At 40.2% G+C, this 22,074-nt stretch overlaps 1 protein-coding gene across 1 annotated transcript in view; it reads left to right on the top strand.

The window, feature by feature from the left end:
* SLF1 (SMC5/6 complex localization factor 1) overlaps positions 1-22,074 on the top strand; it is a 73,935-nt gene that overhangs the window by 23,385 nt on the left and 28,476 nt on the right. The window contains exons 6-11 of the mRNA XM_077817197.1: positions 1,463-1,597; positions 3,281-3,334; positions 4,439-4,597; positions 6,196-6,362; positions 9,643-9,780; positions 10,551-10,716. Of these exons, the coding sequence (XP_077673323.1) occupies positions 1,463-1,597; positions 3,281-3,334; positions 4,439-4,597; positions 6,196-6,362; positions 9,643-9,780; positions 10,551-10,716 (819 nt within the window). The remainder of the gene's footprint in view (positions 1-1,462; positions 1,598-3,280; positions 3,335-4,438; positions 4,598-6,195; positions 6,363-9,642; positions 9,781-10,550; positions 10,717-22,074) is intronic.

The following is a 22,074-nucleotide window of genomic DNA, read 5'->3' on the forward strand; positions in this document are numbered from 1 at the left end:
CAATTTCTATATAGATCCATTCACACACACACAGACATTCACACAGGTTCTGCAAAGAGGTTGTTATGGTTACCAGCCTAGACGTTGCTCGTGCCAAGTCATTGGCCAGGTGGCATGGACACGAGAGTGGAGCTGAGACTTTGTCAGATGCGCATCCGATGCTCCTGGAGGGTGGTTGCAGAACCAGACTCAAAGAACACAGTCCCTGGGTCCAATTTTTATAGGTCTCTGGTTCAATACAAGTCTATGGAAGTTGCTTCATCATGCCGAATTTACAATTGAGATGACCATGGATCAGCAGATGGTACATCCATGACGGCTAGGTGTTATCTTCTTGTTCTTCCTTGATGCATTTTCGGTGGATTGCGGTTTGCCCTCTGGGGGTCATCTGGTTATCTCCACCCTGCATATTCTTCGGCCCATCAATACCAAGGTTGTAATTCTTAGGATTAGGCTGGCACCATTTACTAACCAATTATTTCCCTGCTTCAGGCTTTCAATTCCATGCACTCATCATTCATTCTTTTACTTAACAATACAGTCTCATGACTCTTTTGGTTTTAACAAGTTTCATCCCACTATTTTTCCTTCTTTGGATACAAAGATTTACATAGGCATGACAAGGGGCCCCATGGGGGAAGAGGGTCAGGGTGTTGCTTCAAAGAACAGCATTGGTTTCTCAAAGTTCTTATCATTTTTCCAGCACAGACTCTTTGTGCTGTACCGGCCATTCTTATTATCTCCTTGCATAGTTTATTAGCTCACTCCTTGTACCAGCCTGAAATAATTAGCACTTTGGCCTTGCATTTGTTACAGAATGAAATTCAACAGCATGGAACTGATGTTCATAACTTTTTGCAATACCTATACCTTTTATCTATCTTTATTTCTACTACTACATAATTATAATTCTATCATACTTAGCTTTGAGGGTGACCCAACACCTTTAAACTGTAGGTTGCCAGTTGAGCTTCGTCACTGGTAGTCAGCCGCTGGAAGGGATTGACATCTGATCGTATTTTGTTGCCCTTTATGAAATTGGGGCTTTTCTAGACAAGGAGTTATTCCAGAATAACAATTCCTGATTAACTCCCTGTGTGAACACTCTTATTTTGGAATAAGAGTTCCTTAACCCCTGGATTAAGCTAATTCAAAATGAAGTGAGCTGTAGCTCACAAAAGCTCATGCTCAAATAAATTGGTTAGTCTCTAAGGTGCCACAAGTACTCCTTTTCTTTTTGCGAATACAGACTAACACGGCTGTTACTCTGAAACCTGTCACAGAGAATTAATCAGGAATAATTATCTTTTAATTTCACCCCCTATTTTAGTCCAAAATAATTTTATAAACTTTATAAAAAATATATGCAAAAATACCTATAGAGGAGAAAAAAGGTGTAAGTAGAGTTGTTCTAGACAGCTGTCTCTGTATATACAAGTTTTAAATCTTTTGACTTTCACAGAATGAAATACAAAATATTACTGAAGATAACCAGATGAACCATCTTTTAGCTGAACAAGAAGCCAGAGATACAATGTCTGACATGCAACTTGTTGAAATGAAAAATGCATTAATAAAGCATATATATTTTGCTCAGGTAAGGAAAAAACCAGGACTGTACAAACTTTTAATTATAAAAATGTAATAAAATTCTCACTAGGTATATTTGCCCTTCAAACACAAATGTAACAAAGATAACATTAGATTTCTTAACATCTGCATAAATTGTAACAATATATTGTAATTTGTAAAGTTTACAAATTCTATACTGTATTTAGTACAATACTATCTTTTTATTACCAAACTAAGGTCCATTCTATTATTAGGTGATTGTTTTATATGTGTTTAGTGAAAAAATGAAATATCAGTGGTAATACCATAGATAGCTAATTGGTCATTTTATTGCATTTTGGTTTTTAACTGTCTCACAAAACAGTGGACTGGCTTTTAGTCTTTCAGTGTCTGAACTTTAAATAGCTATATTTATATGTTCTTCTCAAAACCAAAGATATCCCTAAACGAGCAACGTTTTGCTGAGCATTATGAAACATTCCACACAGCAATAAGAATTCATGTTAAGGAGAATAGAACTTAATGCATTCTACCATTTTAATAATATCACAGATTTAATCATGAAGTGCATTAGGAAGTGAGGGCATTATTTCATATTTAGAAAAATGAACAATTAATTGTCTTGAATCAGTACAGAATATATTACCAGCATAATATACTGTTTGTTATTTAATAGTTCTTATGTGAGCCCTAATACAGCAAACACACGTTTGTAAACTTAAACTTATGAATATCTGGGTCTTCAGGAGCAGGTCCATGATATTTATTAATACTTGTTGTATTATTATGCAGTGAGGTATGTTGTCAATTTAGGGTTGCCACACTCACAAAAGCAAGGAATAAAAATTTAACCCTCTAACAGTAAATATCCAATGCTCTTCTACCCACAGGCACATGATTTATTAACTACCATACATCACAGACCATTCACTGCAACCGTACCGCTGCCCCCATCTTTTCCTTCCTCGTACACACCTCTTTACCCGACTATTTTTTCCCTCCAATGTTAGTAGTTGTGGATGTTCGGTGGATGCCTGGTTATGATAGGAGAGGATAGTTTACTAAAGGGTTATGCACAATGATGAGTGTGTGCCCAAGAGGATTTTTGAAGGCTGGCATTCCCAGGGGGGCATGCTTTTTTTTTAAAGGTGCAGTTTTTTGTAATGTATATTAATAGGACCATAGTGGTGACCCCTACCTGGATGTAAAAATGATTTTACATTTATATTTATTTCCTTTTATTTCATAGGCTCCCAAAGCACTTTATGTCATAAACACCAGTGTATATACAACATCTCACCATTGGAAAAACAGAAAAGAAAAGAAAATTAAGAGTATGCTTAAGTGCAAATTAGGTATCTTAAACTGACCCTGTCTTCACATAGAAACAGTTTAAAACAAAAAGTGAAGAATAATGCATTAATTCTAATTGCAGGACAATTTAAATTTGAAGAATGAAATTGCCCAGATTATTGTTGACGCAGGGCATCTCTTGTAGAAGCCTACTCTTGTTAAAAGTTTCATAAGTAGTATGCCTTCGGTTTCTATAAAATGAGAACTAATTAGATCTCCATGTTAAATTTGCCTTTATTTTTTAACCACTGGTTAAATATTTTTGAACATTGATGTATGTTTTGCTGGTTATTAAATGTAGTATTTTGTCAGTAAGGGTTTTCATGAATGCCCTTGATTTACTTCTATTTTACAGACTGTGAAACAGAAGTCTACTCAAATAGACCAACTGAGTGGATGTGGTACAGAAGTAAGTACCTGTAATTCTTGATTTCTGAAGGTGTAACATATAATAGTTCAGCACTTATCCAATCATCTTCCCTGAATTGAGGGATCTGTTTTTTTTGGAGCAGGTTTTTCAATTGATAATTTTTCACCTCTCCCAGAAAGGAACTTGACAGTTGCAGGCATTGGAAATCACTGTGGTTTCCATTGTGGGTGTGATTATGTGAGGCACCCCATGGCTTTAGAAATTTTATTCTGTGGAAGTTTTCTACCAAGCTCTCAGAAGGCACACCCGAAAGAGTGAAGACTTCCTACAATATATACCCTTAGGCCATGTCTACATTTACAGTGGCATGTACAGTATGTTCTGTATAACCCCAGCACAGGTATAAATAAAGTGTAGACAGTGAGACGCTGCTTAGGCGAGTAAAGACACACCAGAACCTGAGGGTATATACCCTACATGACTTCCTACATGCCCTACAGTTTTTAGCAGTGTAGCATCCTGCTGCTGGAGCAGTTCTTTGTGGTGGGTGAAGGTTCTGGCTGCTACCCACTGCTTTCCCCCCATCAGAGCCTTTCACTGCCATGTGTAGCTACACACTGCAGTGTGGACACTGCCTGCGCTTCACTGCAGCATGTAACTATGCATACCCTACATGCCAGTGCCAGTGTAGATGAGAGCTCAGAGTAAGTACAGTAAATTGCTGGGGCTTAAATAATAACATACTATGACTCAATCGCCTGAGATGATAAGCGTATCCTGCAAGGTACTGAGTGCTTTTAGTGGGAGTTCAAATAGTAGCGGTTAGGAGCAGTGAGGTCCTTGCAGAAGACATTCATCATATCAGTGGATTGCACTATAAATTAGTAATTACTTTAAATTAGAACTGTTGTTTTCTATATATTCAAACAATTTCTTACCTTGTTATATGATGAACAAAAGTATATACATACTTTTTGGCCAAAGAAATTTTGTATAAAGATTCATAAATGTTTCCCTTTTGTATCTAAAGGGACTAAACTTTTAGTTGGTTCTCATTTTTCTTTTAAGAAAGAACTATGTTTATAAATCTTTTATTTAGCCATTCCTTCTATGCAGTTATTCACAAATATTTGCCATTCCTAGGTTAAAACTATTGACCTCTCCAGAGGTATATTGTGTATACTTGAAGGACTAGTAGAAGGACATTTCTTTACTGATGTAATCACAGAACTTGCTGCTACTCAAAAATACTCCATCCCTCCTGTGCAACTTCTTCATTCTCTTCTAGAGCATATGCTACAGGTGAGAACTAAAGGCTTGGTCTTTCGCAGTATTAAATCAGGGGAGGGAATGTAAAAAACATGGTCTTAATCAGATACCAACAATATATTTTAAAAAAAGAGTGTCTTCATCCATGATTTCTTTAACCAATGTTCCCTTAACCACTACTTCATCAGAATATACTGTGAATATATTGTTGAAAGAGTCAGATCCCAGCATACCATGCAAGACAGAAAATTATTCATTCAGATTGAGCAAATAAATATAGTCTTTTTCATACTGTCAACATTACCTCCTTTAGGACTATACTATCTACATTTATGCAGGTAACAAATTATATAGGTTTCAGAGTAACAGCCGTGTTAGTCTGTATTCGCAAAAAGAAAAGGAGTACTTGTGGCACCTTAGAGACTAACCAATTTATTTGAGCATGAGCTTTCGTGAGCTACAGCTCACTTCATCAGATGCATACCGTGGAAACTGCAGCAGACTTTATATATACACAGAGAATATGAAACAATACCTCCTCCCACCCCACCGTCCTGCTGGTAATAGCTTATCTAAAGTGATCATCAGGTTAGGCCATTTCCAGCACAAATCCAGGTTTTCTTACCCTCCACCCCCATTCTCTGTGTATATATAAAGTCTGCTGCAGTTTCCACGGTATGCATCTGATGAAGTGAGCTGTAGCTCACGAAAGCTCATGCTCAAATAAATTGGTTAGTCTCTAAGGTGCCACAAGTCCTCCTTTTCTTTTAACAAATTATATAGTAAGTTACATGTTTGTATCAACTGAGACTATAGTGTATATAAGGATAACCACTCTAAGACCATGGGGGATGTCAGTGGATAAAAGTGAAATACTTGTGCATGCACTCGCACACTCTCAACTTTTTCTCCAGTATAATTTATTTAAATAATTGAAAACAATCAGAAACCAAATAGTATTTTTCATAAGCCCTATTAATGTAGTACCCATCTTATTGTTAAATGCTGTCCTTATATGTAAATATAAAAACAGTTACAGAAAGGAAGGGTAAGCAGTGAGGTTGAGGCTTTCCAATACTTTGGTTGGCAGCAATAGAAATCTTGGTCTCTCTGAATAGCATAAAGATAATTTGGAAATAGGAAACAGGTCGGAATTGAAAAGAATTGAAAATTCAGGATTAATCAAATGGTGTAACTTGCACTGTTTTGGTATTGTGATTCTGCAAAATGAGCATGACTTGCACATACACAGGTCTGAATTGGTATTTGCAGGCAAGGCAATGAGCAGGAGGGTGTATATATAAAGCAATTGCATACACACTTACACTGCATCATTCCCAACTCTGTAAGAGATAAAATTCACTGGTATAAATGAGTTAATATCAGAGCTGAATACCATTTTTGGTTCAAGTTACGCTTATTTTTTTCCTTTTCTATGCAAATTACAATATTTTGCCTCTTATATTCCTCTCTCTCCCTTTCCCACATGATATTAAGCTAACATTTGTCATCTGTGAATTTGAATTTTGGATGACTTTGAATTTAGGAGGAGTATGACTAACACAGAAGTTCTTTACTATTAAGTCTTTGGCCAGTACAGAACCAATATTTATTTCTTATTTTTAAAACAGGGAAATACAGACACAGTATTCTCTGCTAAATTTTTTCACATCTTGTATATTCTTCTTCAACTTGATCCTCCTTGGAAGTCTCCCTCGATGTTAAGATATTATCTGGAATTTCTTCAGTGTCCTATTTGCATGAGAGGAACATGGTCTCTGGTAGAGATGCTTGTGAGGTAAGAAGCAGTTGGAAAGGGTTTTTGTATGTTCTCTTGTTTGGGGGCTTCTCTCTCTCTCTAAAAGCTTGGCTAAGTGGAAACAATTAATATCACACTTTTTCAGAAAAAGGTCTCCTTAGTTAAAAATTATAGAATTTACATATAAAGCCCTATTATACGAAAGTCACTTTTTCAATGTACTGTAATTAGTTCATTGTAAGTGAAGGTTTTCTATAACTAGAATAGCATTTGTACATTTCAGAACTTTTATTATAAATTTCAATTAATCTGAACTCCCTGAAAATGGCTGTCACTTTAGAGAAAAATTATACACTTCTTGTTTCTCCCGTTCTTTGCATTTCTATATTAAATGTTTCAGGATAATTATTTGTATATTGTGTGGCTTTTGACAATCTAGATCAATGTATATTACTACTGTGCTTTTCGCGAAAAGAAAAGGAGTACTTGTGGCACCTTAGAGACTAACCAATTTATTTGAGCGTAAACTTCCGTGAGCTACAGCTCACTTCACATGAAAGCTTATGGTCAAATAAATTGGTTAGTCTCTAAGGTGCCACAAGTACTCCTTTTCTTTTTGTGAAAACAGACTAACACGGCTGCTACTCTGAAACCTGTGCTTTTTATATCTATTTTGCTGCAAATAAAACAGTATAAATCTTATCTTGTCAAATATGCAGTTTCATGTTATGTTTTCATTTTCAGCATGAAATTTGCAAACTTGTGTATTGGTCTTAATACACTATACAAACACAAGACTCAGGACAGCAGCCTTTTGGGTGCTTCCACCTGATAAAAGGAGAATTTCAGGTTTCTATGACTTTTGTGAACAGAAACTGATTCATTTCATCTCTGGAAAGAGTGACTGCACCTCAGTTCATCGCTGTGATATCTTCTCTAGTTTAACATTTAAGTACTCTAATATGGCAATGTTGACCAGTATAGAAATGCATATAGGATTTTTTTGTTTAAATATATCATTCCATATTCTGAAACCATTGTAAGTATAAACTGTTGTTACACTCGCATACAAACTCCATTCACTTACAAGGAAGTCACTAAAATGCACATTCCTCCATTATTAAAGCTCAATGAAATCACAAGTCCAAGGCAGACTTTATCATTTGTTTTAATAGACAGTCATCATACTATGCAAATGCACACTGACTCCTTCTCTCCCCAGCAAACTCCCTTGTACTTCCTAACATATAGCCAGCCATAATGCACATACCCAGTTCCTCTACATCACAATCAAACGCATAACCCATCCACCATGGCTACAACTGGGTAGTGTGGAAATCTCTTCCAGAGGTTTGCAGGGAAGACATGAATATTGTGTATTCATAGCCTTCTTACCTTCCTAGTGCACTGTGTGGGGAGCTACCAGGAGGATGAATAGCAGTTTGGGGGACAGAGGTAAGGTGGGATTGTACTTCAGACTTGAGTTGGAAAGGTTATGCGTAGGTAGACAGGGACTCTGCAGCAGGCCTGGGGTGGGGAGCTAAGTCACTGTGGCAATCCATAAGAGCTTGAGCTGCCAGGTGCTGGTGCCTTAGCTTTGTAGCACACCAAGGCACTGGCTCTGTAGGGAGTCCTTGATGTGTTCATGTTTTCCTACCTCTCAGTCAAATAATTTAATACTAGCATTTCAAAGCTGATACACCATACTTTCAACTACAGACCGAGAAGACAGTTGAAAACTAAAATGATTATCCTGATGATGGGTAGAAAAGAGATTGGTGTGTGCTTTCTTTTTCTGTGGGTGGTTGAAAAAGAGGAGGCAACTCCCTCAATTTAAAAGCCATATGTTATGTGCAGGGCTTGAAAAAGCCACTCACTCATGGCCAGTAGTAACCTTTCCAGGGTGAGTGAAAAAGAAAAAGTTGAATCTGTGTAATTTGACAACTAACAATTTTGTATAGGAATGCTTTGCAAAGCACTGTTCTCAGGTGGTTTATTATCAAACCATCCTGAACAGAGAAGGAAGGCACTCAAACTCAGAATGACATGAACAGACATGGGACATTGGGCTAATAGGTGGCTTATACAATTCAGTGTAGGAAACTTACGCTAATGAGGTTTTAATTCAAAAAGAAACCAGAAATAAACCCATCAATGTTCAGATGCTAAAAAATATCTGAGATTTGGGAATATAATTGTTGATAGAGCTCTTCAAACCTTTGGCAGAAGACTTAATTGGAGAAAAACACAAAACGAATCAGTGCTGGATATATCAAGGGTAGTTACTCTGCCAATGTCAAATTCCTCCAAAAATGTAAACTAGAAAAGATGTTCTGCTCTTGTCTTAAAACAGTTCATCATGTTGTTAAATTATGAAGTTTCATCAAGGCGTGGCTAAAATGATATGCAAATAAGATCTAATCATGGAAACTCTTACTCATGTGAGTAAAGGTTTACAGGATCATGCTGTAGTTTCCAAAGTGCTAGGAAATCTTTTGGAATTAAAGCCTTTTTATAAATATTCTATTAAATACAAGAACTCTGCCCCTCCACAAGGAATTCCGTTCCTTCTCCAGTGCACAAGGAAATGTGCTAAATGCAACAATAATTTATCTCACACTATAACATGCACCTTTCATTAAAACTTTTTTTCCACAAAATAACACATGAGATCAAACACCTAATCAGTGACCATGCCAGCACAGAATATATATTTTAAAAATTGCTGAAAATCTGGCCTTAAGTCATCAATGGTATTGGTCTGTAAATATACATTTAGTTACAATATATTAGAAACACAAATTAATGTCCTTTAAGTAAAAATTAATTTAGGTAGGACTCACTCTGTGCACTGTGCCAGCACAAGGCCTGTGCATTACTTAAATTCTACTAAAGGCTTCAAAATAGAACTGACATGAGTAGTGCCTTGCGTTGGCCCTCCGTGCACTGGTGAAGTTCAACTTTTGTGCACAAATAACTAACTTTCTTAATTTATATTTTTAATCTGGACATAGAGAAATTCCCTCCTAAATTGATATTGTATATGGCAAGTTTCATCCTGAGCAAAGTTTTGACCAAGTTTAAAGAATCCTTCAGTTATTCTCACTTTCATGTTCAAGTGTGACACCTGTAATAGGGTCACTATGTTTTGTCATTTTATTAATTATGATTATTTCTGAACTGCTGATTTGATTGCATTTACAAAACCTCACAACTATATTACTGCAATTTCGGAACTAAAATGTCAGAATTGCATCATGCATTGATTAGTCAGTAGATCATTTCAAACTTAAAGATTGTCTGGTGCTTTATTTTTCAGATCTTGCCTTTACTGCAAAGGTTTTTGTCATGCAGTCTCTGTTTCAGAAAAAATAAGTGAACAGAGGGTGGTTCACAAAGCATTACTCAAGTTTTTCTTTAATTTAGTGAATGCTGAAGTACAGGCTTTAACAAGAAGGTAAGTTTTATAGGAGAATACTTTACTTTACTTCTGCTGCTGCTGAAAAATTCAAACCCATTTCTCAATCCACAACGGAATTGTACTCTGTCTTTACTATGCTCGCTGTCTCTGAAATGGGATACAGTCCTCATAGAGGTTTGCAAGTGGTATTTGGTCATGCACTTGCTAAATGTTTCCTTTGAAATCTCTCATTTCTTTGCCTGTTTATAACTAGATTTCATTATGTTAAAAGAATATGCTGCCTGGATATTTGTATGGAGACTTCTGACTAATTTTTTTACGTATTATTTTCCCACTATGTTACGTGTGTGGATAGGTGTTTAATTTTGTTTCATAAGGGTGAGTTTTTTAGCTTTGCAGTCCTTAGATTTTTTTTTTATTGCCCAGCAAATTCTTAATTGAAAGACCTTGAACATACAGCATACATGTTGTCTTTTTTAATCTGTAAGCACTTGTATTATCTCATCCTCCCTATTTAATGTAAATGAATAGATGTATGTATGATTGCCTTATAAAGTAAAAATTTTCCTTTTGTTCCAACTGTAATTATATTTATATAATATTAACACAACATTTGAGTTCCTTCACTTTGGCTGTCATCATTTTACATATATTATTCATCAAAAATTGTGTATGATCTTTCTGTGCTTAAAAATTTCCAAACCTTTGTATGTTTTGACAGGAGACGTGTTATCTGTCTAGTAACTATAGTAATCAAATTGGCATAAAGCTTTAGGTTTTGTTCACTTTTTCTTTTTCTTCTATAGATTATGTGAAGGGGCTAATTCACAGCTTCTGCAAGTTATGCCACAGACAGTTCTTCTGAAGACCTTTTGGTTGGGAAGTGAAACCTCTCTGCTTTTTACCAAACAGATAAATATTCTGGTAGATTGGGTCATACATTCCTATAGAGAAAAGTTCAAAACAAATGATGTGAGTATGATTCATTTTCTATAAAAAAAAGTAATGAAGGTCAATGTATTTTTTTTAAAAAGCATTTATTTCTTCACTCCTTTCTGAGAAACTACATTCAGGTATCAAAGCTGCTTGTTACATCTACCTTTTGTTGTGAAGCATGCTGACTTTTGCTCCACAAAAGGAAATGAACTGCTCTATAAGGTTCTCATATATTGATCTGTAAAGAGGAAATGTAATGGAGTCATGAGTGGTTTTCTGTTTGCACTCAGATGTTCATATGCTTTTACCAGCAGGTGTTATTGCAGTCATTAGGGACATAAGGTTACGATGCCTTATCAAATAAACTGTAACCAATGAGGTAATTATCTTATTTTACAATGAAAAGTACTTTTTAGAAAAAAAATTATTCAGTAAATATTGTCTGAGGATAGAACTAATGAAACAAGTGGGGTTTTGTTGTTTTATATACCTTTTTTAACCTGAACCTTTTTCTGTGAACTCACCAGTTTTCTTCCCAATCCCTTGAGTTTCCTTTGGTGCCTCCTCTAGTTTTTTTTCATCCAAACAGAATGGAAGACAACATAACTGCTGTTCCATAGCATGCTGGCTAGCAGGACAATGACCTGAACTGAAACTGGCTGTCCTCTATATACCACCCCTCCCTTGCTAAAGCCTTTCTAAAGTGTCTTTGACTATTCAGTTCCCATACAAAAGTACAAACTCGTCACCATTCTTTGAAAATTATTGTGAAAGTATAGAATACGAAGGCAACACACATCTTTTCAGCACTATCACAAGACAATTACAGAAAATGAAGTATTGTAGAAAGAAAAACATTTCCAATGTACTATCTGATTGTTCTGCATAGTGTGAAGAAGGCAGAGAGATTTAAACACACTGAAAGCTTTTCTCAGGTTACTTTAATTATAACCAGTCCACCTACTGTTTTTGAGAGAGGGTGAAACAAGCCATGCAGAAATAAAGTATTGTCCTTTATCCATGGTCAAGATATATACATATACATACATATATTTCAGGTGCCTAAATTTAGGCTTCCAAATCCATATTAGCAGCTTAATCAAGTGTCATGATTTTTTTTTTTTTCCCAAAGATATTGAACACCAAGAAAGCAAATGTCCCGTTGACTTTCAGTGGGAATTTCAATACCGCTTGAAAATCAAACCATTCTTTTAGGTTCCTAAGTGTAAATTCTGGAGCTTAAATGTAGGCACCCACTTTCTTTTTTAATCTTGCCCTTTCTTCTGTTCAAAAGTTTCAACTTTTTAAACCATACAGTGTTACAAGTTGTATTGTTTCTTCAGTAAGTACAATATTAACTTGTAGACAAGTAGACTACAGTATAAGGTGTATTGATTAAAAAGAAACAAACAACTTTTGATAAGACTAAACTGTAGAATCAAACATACACAGAAGTCTGTAATAGACTTAAACCTAAAGTATCAGTTGTCCTTTTCCACAAAAACAAGGTTCCCATTGCTGTTCAACTTTCATTTTATACTCTACATTGTATAACATCCCAGCAGATGTGAAATCTGGCCTTACAATGCAGCTATATTATATTGTTCCCTGACAAGCTACTGTGTTGTGGTGTTTTGCTTTGTTTTTTTAAATAGCCCTCATTCCTTAGCTGTGCATTTAATTTCTTTGCCTCATATTTTAAACAAAAATAAGATTGATAAAAATGTTTTGTTAGTAATCTTGTATGAATAACTTGCTCCCTGATATGTGCAAAGCTCAATTATTATCCCTTTCTGTGTTTTCAGTTTTGAGCTATTGTCTGCAAAACATGGGTACCAAACTTTGTCTAGATAGTCAGTTTTAAATCCCTTAATGTAGATGAAAAGATCAGTTCAAAAGAAACACTCACAGGAGCAAATCCTCCCCATTGCTACATAGCTAGCTTTGCCTCTCTTTTCAATTTCTTTGTGTTAGAGGTGCAGAAGGAAAATTTGGAGTGTTTCTGTAGCATTGAGCTTAGCAAATAGGGAGCAGAATTCCCCTTCTCTCCATAAGCTTGGGCGGGAGGAGGATTGGTGAGAACCCGTCTGTTTGTTATGTGAAGTAAGCAATCTTAATTAAACCCTACGAAATCAAAGAAAATATTTAAGTGAGTTTATTTAGAAAAAGCCATTTTTCTGTCTTAAGATAGTCCAATAATTGGAATATTAAGAATCTTAAATCCAGTTAAGTCCCACTATTTTTCTGTTACCAATGTTTAGGTCTGCCTCCTCTCCAGGAACATATGCCAACCTTTTGGAGGTTAACTGGATAAACTTGGTATTTTAGTTTACAACAATATTTGCATATCCCAACAAATTATTACAAGAGTTTTAAATCTTAATCATTTGGCTGTGTCCTAGGGCATATCTATACTGCAGTGTGAGCCCAGGGCTCGTGGGACTTGAGTCATCTGATCCCTGATTAGAGAACCCAGGGCTTGAGTGTCTACACTGATTGTTAACCCTATATGAAGAATTTTCTAACCTGGGCTGGAACATGGTGCTCTGGCATCCACACTGCAGAATGCAGACCTGTGTCAAACCAACTATATCCCAGACTCCCAAGCACCCTCCTGAAATGTGGCTGCTCTAGCCCTTTGACCATGGTGCACTGTGGGAAAACTTGACTGTCTGCCCTGCACGTTACAGGAAGTTTGAATGACCCATCAATACATCCTGTCAAGCACTCATTTTGTCTGTGCATCCCCACCTGCTGGAGCCAGCAACATGGAAGAGATGCCTTTTGTTTGTGCTTTCACTCCTGTGTCAGGAAATAGGGAGAGCATCCGTGAAATGCTGGGAGCATTTTGATGGCGTTTTCTGACCCACCAAAGGCACCCAACATAGTTTATGATGGAGAAGGAGGAGGGCACAGACATGGAAGGCTCAAACTGGCTGATGCTGTTCATGACACTCAGTACAGCCACTGGTGCCCCCTACATAGACCAGTGCTTCTGGAGTAAGGCCACAAGTACAGCCTGGTGGAATTACATCATCATGCAGACCTAGGATGATCAGCAGTGGTTCCAGAACTTTAACATGAGGAAAGTTACATTTTTAGAGCTTTGCAAGAAGTTTGCCCCGACTTTCCCAGTGTAAAGACACATGCATCAGAGTGGCCTAGCCAATCCAGAAGTGGATTGCTGTAATCATCTGGAAGCTGGCTACTATGGATTGCTACAGGCCCTCTGCCAACCAGTTTGGTGTTGGAAAGTTTGACTGTAGTTAGAGTGGTGGCGGAGGTTTCTGAGGCGATCAGTCAAGTGGTTTACCCCAGGGAGGTGAGTATAAAAGATATTCCTGAATTAACTGCTGGCTTTGAGAGAATGGAGTTTTCATATTGTACGTGGCCATTGATTGCACTCATGTGCCCACAGTTTATGCTCCTTTAGGAGGACAGGAGTACATAAACTATCATTGTGCAGGCCCTCGTGGACTACAGAGGTCAATTTTTGTGAATGTCAATGTGGGTTGCACTGGAAAAGTTCACATTGCCAGGGGTTTTTTTTGTTTTTGTTTTGCCAATCAGGAGTCTACATTCATGGACAGGCTGGGACGCTATTCCCACCAAATGACATTGTCATAAGCAGAATTACTGTCCCCACCATTATTCTGGGGGACTCCTTGTACCTCCATTTGCTTTGGCTTATGAAACCATACGCTGATTTCAGAGGCCCTGGCAGAAGATGGTTTAATTACACTCTCAGCCAGTAAGAATGGTTGTTGAATCCGCTTTTGGTAGATTGAAATCCCATTGGTGATGTCTACAGAATCATTTGGATTCCAGTGTAAGCAGTGCTGTCCACATTACAGTGGCTTGCTGTGCTCATCACAACATTTGTGAAGCCAGAGGTGAGCTGTTTCCTCCTGAATGGACCCATGACAGTGAGGGGCTGCTGAATCAGGATACTCAGCCAGAAAGTAAACCTACCACAACTGGAACTGGATGCACCCAGGCTCCAGAAGTCAGACATGCTTTGTGTTCCCACATTATGGACTTGGATGGCCCAATGGAACTGGGGGGACAGTACCTCTATGAATGTGTTTGTGGGTGAGGGGATGGGGCTCATTGATTGTATGGGTGTATGTGGCTTCAGTGCTTGTAGAGGGGTAGGGAGTTGATTGCCATGCAGTGTACTCATGAATGACATGACTACTTATCAAATGGGATGGAGGGGTTCACAGTACGGATTGATGTAAGGAAGTGATTGAAATACGGATTGATGTAGATAACCGTATTGAGGAATTGAGGACAGAAGCAACTTTGTCTGTACAAAGTGCAAGCTGGTCTCCATATTGGAAGAGAAGATTGAAGGTCTGGAGCAACAGATAACGACCCTGCGTTGCATATGAGAATCTGAGGATTTTCTGGACAAAAGTCAGGATATGCTTCTACGAGCACAAAGCTCTAAAGATTTAGAGCAGGTTGCACAGCGGAGCCAAGAGGCCAGTGAAGAAGCTTGGCAACATGTGACCTCCAGAAGAAGAAGGGGGAATTTCCGGGTTCCAGCAACGCAGACACGGGTAACTAACCGCTTTCATGTTCTGTCCACAGGTACCATTGCAGAGAGTGGACCAGATGATACGTCTGGGAGGAGAAAGCAGAAGGAGACTCTGCTGGTTGGGAGGCATGAGATGCACTGTCCTGAGATTGGGGCTTCCACGACCACCACTCCCAAGAGAAGGAGGCGGGTGGTGGTCGGGGACTCTCTCCTCCAGGGGACTGAGTCATCTATCTGCCGCCCTGACCGGGAAAACCGAGAAGTCTGCTGCTTGCCAGGGGCTAAGATTCGCGATGTGACAGACTGCCGAGACTCTTCAAGCCCTTGGATCGCTACCCCTTCCTGCTTCTCCACGTGGGCACCAATGATACTGCCAAGAATGACCTTGAGTGGATCACTGCGGACTATGTGGCTCTGAGAAGAAGGATAAAGGAGTTTGAGGCGCAAGTGGTGTTCTCGTCCATCCTCCCCGTGGAAGGAAAAGGCCAGGGTAGGGACTGTCGAATTGTGGAAGTCAACGAATGGCTACGCAGGTGGTGTCGGAGAGAAGGCTTTGGATTCTTTGACCATGGGATGGTGTTCCATGAAGGAGGAGTGCTAGGCAGAGACGGGCTCCATCTTACGAAGAGAGGGAAGAGCATCTTTGCCAGCAGGCTGGCTAACCTAGTGAGGAGGGCTTTAAACTAGGTTCACTGGGGGAAGGAGACCAAAGCCCTGAGGTAAGTGGGAAAGCCGGATACCGGGAGGAAGCACAGGCAGGAACGTCTGTGAGGGGAGGGCTCCTGCCTCATACTGAGAATGAGGGGCGATCAGCAGGTTATCTCAAGTGCTTATATACGAATGCACAAAGCCTTGGAAACAAGTAGGGAGAACTGGAGGTCCTGGTGATGTCAAGGAATTATGACGTGATTGGAATAACAGAGACTTGGTGGGATAACTCCCATGACTGGAGTACTGTCATGGATGGTTATAAACTGTTCAGGAAGGACAGGCAGGGCAGAAAAGGTGGGGGAGTAGCACTGTATGTAAGGGAGCAGTATGACTGCTCAGAGCTCCGGTACGAAACTGCAGAAAAACCTGAGTGTCTCTGGATTAAGTTTAGAAGTGTGAGCAACAAGAGTGATGTAGTGGTGGGAGTCTGCTATAGACCACCGGACCAGGGGGATGAGGTGGATGAGGCTTTCTTCCGGCAACTCGCAGAAGCTACTAGATCGCACGCCCTGGTTCTCATGGGTGACTTTAATTTTCCTGATATCTGCTGGGAGAGCAATACAGCGGTGCATAGACAATCCAGTAAGTTTTTGGAAAGCGTAGGGGACAATTTCCTGGTGCAAGTGCTAGAGGAGCCAACTGGGGGGGAGCTTTTCTTGACCTGCTGCTCACAAACCGGAAAGAATTAGTGGGGGAAGCAAAAGTGGATGGGAATCTGGGAGGCAGTGACCGTGAGTTGGTTGAGTTCAGGATCCTGACACAGGGAAGAAAGGTAAGCAGCAGGATACGGACCCTGGGCTTCAGGAAAGCAGACTTCGATTCCCTCAGAAAACGGATGGGTAGGATCCCCTGGGGGACTAACATGAAGGGAAAAGGAGTTCAGGAGAGCTGGCTGTATTTCAAGGAATCCGTGTTGAGGTTACAGGGACAAACCATCCCGATGAGTCGAAAGAATAGTAAATATGGCAGGCGACCAGCTTGGCTTAACGGTGAAATCCTGGCGGATCTTAAACATAAAAAAGAAGCTTACAAGAAGTGGAAGGTTGGACATATGACCAGGGAAGAGTACAAAAATATTGCTCGGGCATGTAGGAATGATATCAGGAGTGCCAAATCGCACCTGGAGCTGCAGCTAGCAAGAGATGTCAAGAGTAACAAGAAGGGTTTCTTCAGGTATGTTGGCAACAAGAAGAAAGCCAAGGAAAGTGTGGGCCCCTTAATGAATGAGGGAGGCAACCTAGTGACAGAGGATGTGGAAAAAGCTAATGTACTCAATGCTTTTTTTTGCCTCTGTCTTCACGAACAAGGTCAGCTCCCAGACTGCTGCGCTGGGCATCACAACATGGGGAATAGATGGCCAGCCCTCTGTGGAGAAAGAGGTGGTTAGGGACTATTTAGAAAAGCTGGACGTGCACAAGTCCATGGGGCCGGACGAGTTGCATCCAAGAATGCGAAAAGAATTGGCGGCTGTGATTGCAGAGCCATTGGCCATTATCTTTGAAAACTCGTGGCGAACGGGGGAAGTCCCAGATGACTGGAAAAAGGCTAATGTAGTGCCAATCTTTAAAAAAGGGAAGGAGGAGGATCCTGGGAACTACAGGTCAGTCAGCCTCACCTCAGTCCCTGGAAATATCATGGAGCAGGTCCTCAAAGAATCAATCCTAAAGCACTTACATGAGAGGAAAGTGATCAGGAACAGTCAGCATGGATTCACCAAGGGAAGGTCATGCCTGACTAATCTAATCGCCTTCTATGATGAGATTACTGGTTCTGTGGATGAAGGGAAAGCAGTGGATGTATTGTTTCTTGACTTTAGCAAAGCTTTTGCCACAGTCTCCCACAGTATTCTTGTCAGCAAGTTAAAGAAGTATGGGCTGGATGAATGCACTATAAGGTGGGTAGCAAGTTGGCTAGATAGTCGGGCTCAACGGGTAGTGATCAATGGCTCCATGTCTAGTTGGCAGCCGGTGTCAAGTGGAGTGCCCCAGGGGTCGGTCCTGGGGCCGGTTTTGTTCAATATCTTCATAAATGATCTGGAGGATGGTGTGGATTGCACTCTCAGCAAATTTGCGGATGATACTAAACTAGGAGGAGTGGTAGATACGCTGGAGGGCAGGGATAGGATACAGAGGGACCTAGACAAATTGGAGGATTGGGCCAAAAGAAATCGGATGAGGTTCAATAAGGACAAGTGCAGGGTCCTGCACTTAGGACGGAAGAACCCAATGCACCACTACAGACTAGGGACCGAATGGCTAGGCAGCAGTTCTGCAGAAAAGGACCTGGGGTAACAGTGGACGAGAAGCTGGATATGAGTCAGCAGTGTGCCCTTGTTGCCAAGAAGACCAATGGCATTTTGGGATGTATAAGTAGGGGCATAGCGAGCAGATCGAGGGACGTGATCGTCCCCCTCTATTCGACATTGGTGAGGCCTCATCTGGAGTACTGTGTCCAGTTTTGGGCCCCACACTACAAGAAGGATGTGGGTAAATTGGAGAGAGTCCAGCGAAGGGCAACAAAAATGATTAGGGGTCTGGAACACATGAGTTATGAGGAGAGGCTGAGGGAACTGGGATTGTTTAGTCTGCAGAAGAGAAGAATGAGGGGGGATTTGATAGCTGCTTTCAACTACCTGAGAGGTGGTTCCAGAGAGGATGGTTCTAGACTTATTCTCAGTGGTAGAAGAGGACAGAACAAAGAGTAATGGTCTCAAGTTGCAATGGGGGAGGTTTAGGTTGGATATTAGGAAAAACTTTTTCACTAGGAGGGTGGTGAAACACTGGAATGCGTTACCTAGAGAGGTGGTAGAATCTCCTTCCTTAGAAGTTTTTAAGGTCAGGCTTGACAAAGTCCTGGCTGGGATGATTTAATTGGGGATTGGTCCTGCTTTGAGCAGGGGGTTGGACTAGGTGACCTCCTGAGGTCCCTTCCAACCCTGATATTCTATGATTCTATGAATAGTGTTGGCAAACTAATTCCTAATTGTCCAAGATTGTGTTTACCTTTATACATTGTGTGTGTGATGTGATGTAGTGATAGCAATAAACTTTCTTGATAAAATAAAAAGCTGTATTTATAAACATGTATTAGAAAAGTACATTAACCCATTCCGAAGCACCCATAACAACAAAACCTTAAAAAAAAAAAAAGTGTATGAACAAGCGCAAAGATGGAATCATGTACAAGACAGAAACCCCCTACTGTTGCATGTGCTCTGGCCCTTGTTTAACTTTCCCCTTTCTCACCCATTTGCTGTGCAGTTCGTGCTGGGGAATGTGGGTGGAGGTATGCATGGGGAGGGGATTAATATGGAAGATTGCAAGGGGCAAAGTTGCCTTGCCGAGCTACTCATGGGAGGCCCGATTTGCATCAGCCACCCAGCCATAGAGTTTTCCAAGCTGTTTCTGGACTGCATCAGAGCAATACCCTGTAGGGGACTCAGGCCATGGTGTGGGTGATGCAGCAGGAGCCGGTACTCTTGTAGCCATTAGTGATAGCAGCAGCTCAAACAATTCTTTCTGCTGTGCTCTATCCTCCTCTCTTAGCTGCAACTCTTGTTCCAGGAACTCCAAAGCAAGTGCCTGCTCCCACGCTGAAACCCTGTCCTCAAGCTATGCAGCCAGGCTGAGGTTTTCCTCTTGCCTCTCGCCATGCCTTCCTTCTAGCCACATGGCCCTCTCTTTTTTTGGTACTGGACCTACTTATTGGCCCGGTCCATAACTTCAACCATAAGTTCATCATGGAAATGCTTCCTCTTGGAATGGCCCAGGCTTCTGCTACAATGTGAGTGAGCTGTCGACATACTGCAGCCAGTAGAAGTAGAAGAGGAGCCTGTAATAGGACAAGACACTGAGGGTTATTGTCTGGTATATCTCAGTGCAGTGAAGGCCACTCTTCAGCACCAAAGACAAGCTCGACGGCCTCCAGGCACTGATCGCACTCGCTGGTGCTGCATAAGAAGCAAAGAAGAGCTGAGGGATGCGAGTTGCCAAAAGTAAGAGCAGTGGAGCGTGATGGTGCCCACCGAGTGTGTCACGTGCTGGGACACTTAGCTCCTGCTCAGGCAAAACGGTCACCGTTGACTCTGGCTGCACAGGTGGACCCGTTGAGTCTGGTCCTGTTGGACTCTCCAGAATGGGACAGCCAAATGGGATAGTTGGAACTGCCATCTACCCCAGACACGTTCGAGGCCACGAGGGACCTCCTAGAGATGGCTGCCCTGCAGTCTCCAACAATGACAGCACCGGCACCGCACGGAGGGGCTGTGCTCTCCAAGGGCAAACTGGCCATGCTCCAGCACTGGTCATCCTCACCTTGGCACCACTCTCCGGCACTGTCCTGCACGGCACTGCTGTGGTCTCAGAGGTCAGACTTGTCTTCGGGGTCGGAGCCGGAATCATATGTCTTAAGACGGAGCCGGCACCGCTCTCAGTGTTTGAGGCGTGAAGGACATCAAGTCTCCATGATGCCCTGGCCACTGTAATGGTAGGCGCACACGTAGTGGACTTGCTGGACCCTATGGGCATAACATCAAACACCAGAGCTCCAGGTCCCTGTCAATTACCTTGGACAGGTGAGGCCCCCCCGTCTTCCTCAATGATGAGGGAACCTCCGCGGGGATCGGAGCCCAGAGCCCAGTTTCTTCATTTCCTCAGTATCTTTATGGGTTGTCCTTAGGAGCATCTTCTTTTTATGAATATGTAGTTTGTTAATTATATATGTATTGAGGTTGTAATTCTTTCTTGACAGTTATATTTCCTTTGTCTTTGACAGGAGATTCTTAGAACATCTTTAAATGTAGTGTTTTAGTTCTGTTCAGTCCATTTTCTGAGAGTGTTTTCAGTTTCATTAGGGTCTAACAGGAAATAAAATTCTGCCTCCAAAAAGTCCAAGCACTCCTATGCTTTTATATAAACATTTTTTAGTTTGCAAAAGTTTTTTAATATTAAATAAATCTTAGAGAGGATTTCCCATAAATAGTTATTAAAAAGTTGCTTCTTCAAAAAATTTTTTGGCAGGATGATGATTCTTGTCTTCCTGAGTTGGTTGGGGGAACTGCTTGAGCACTGTGTAATTATTTTCCCATTAATATAAATATTCTGTACTCAGATAGCTTCTTGTATTGGTAATCAGTTTAATTCAGGTTAGTACACAAAGTGTTTTATCATTTACAAAACAGTGATAGTCGGAATACTAGGAGCTTTGCTTTTAGCTAATATTTGCAGGTATGCATTTCACAAAGGTGTTTGTCATTTCAACATTTGAGACACACTCAGATTTACAAAGCCATTGTTAATTTTTAAATGCCAAAATCATTGATAAAAGGTCTCTTCATCATGTATAAGATTCTTGCCTTCAATTATATGCTAAAACTACTCATCAAAATATTACACTAAATTGCAGAAGGACTATGTAAAAATGCAAGGGTTAAAATATTTAGGAAGCAGAGTAGAGTTGTACAATAGCAGTATAGATTATTTTAATACTTTGGTTTGAAGTTTTCTATTATGGTTAATAAATAGGAGCTATATAGTTGCATAGTGATTGTTGCCATGCATGATAGTAATTTCCATATTTAATATAGAAGTTAACTGAGACTTTTTTATACACATACTTTTTCATTAAAGTATATATCACTACTATTTTTTGGCAATTTTCATTTAAAATAATTTCATGCATTTTCATAGGCATTAGTTTTAGTGGGTTAGGATACCATTTTCTTTATATGTAGCATTGAAGCATTCTCTTCAAATCATTAACTAAACAGAAGTGCTTAGTTTATGCAAATGTTGTTTTATCACGTCAGCCAACTGAACGTATGCCAGTCCTGCCAGCTGACATCATAGCAGTAAATTTCATTATCAAGAATCTGAGAATACAGTAGGCTTTCCTTGGCAGTGCACAGAGGTGAGATACTTAATTGTGGAGGAGTTGTAGCTCCAATTTGTGCATCTGCTAAATTGCTCTGCAGCTCTTTGATATCTGTTTTGTAGAACACCATTAACATATGCTCTATAAGCAGGTTTCTGGAACAGTGCCAAAAGTGGCTCCATGTGGTCTCTGCTCTAGATTAAATCCCTGGAGTGGTGAGAGAGCTGGCCAATCAGCACCCTTCCCCCACCCCAACTGGTTAGTGGGTG

The sequence above is a fragment of the Eretmochelys imbricata genome, chromosome 5 (assembly GCF_965152235.1).
Source record: "Eretmochelys imbricata isolate rEreImb1 chromosome 5, rEreImb1.hap1, whole genome shotgun sequence".
NCBI classification, from domain to species: Eukaryota; Metazoa; Chordata; order Testudines; family Cheloniidae; genus Eretmochelys; species Eretmochelys imbricata.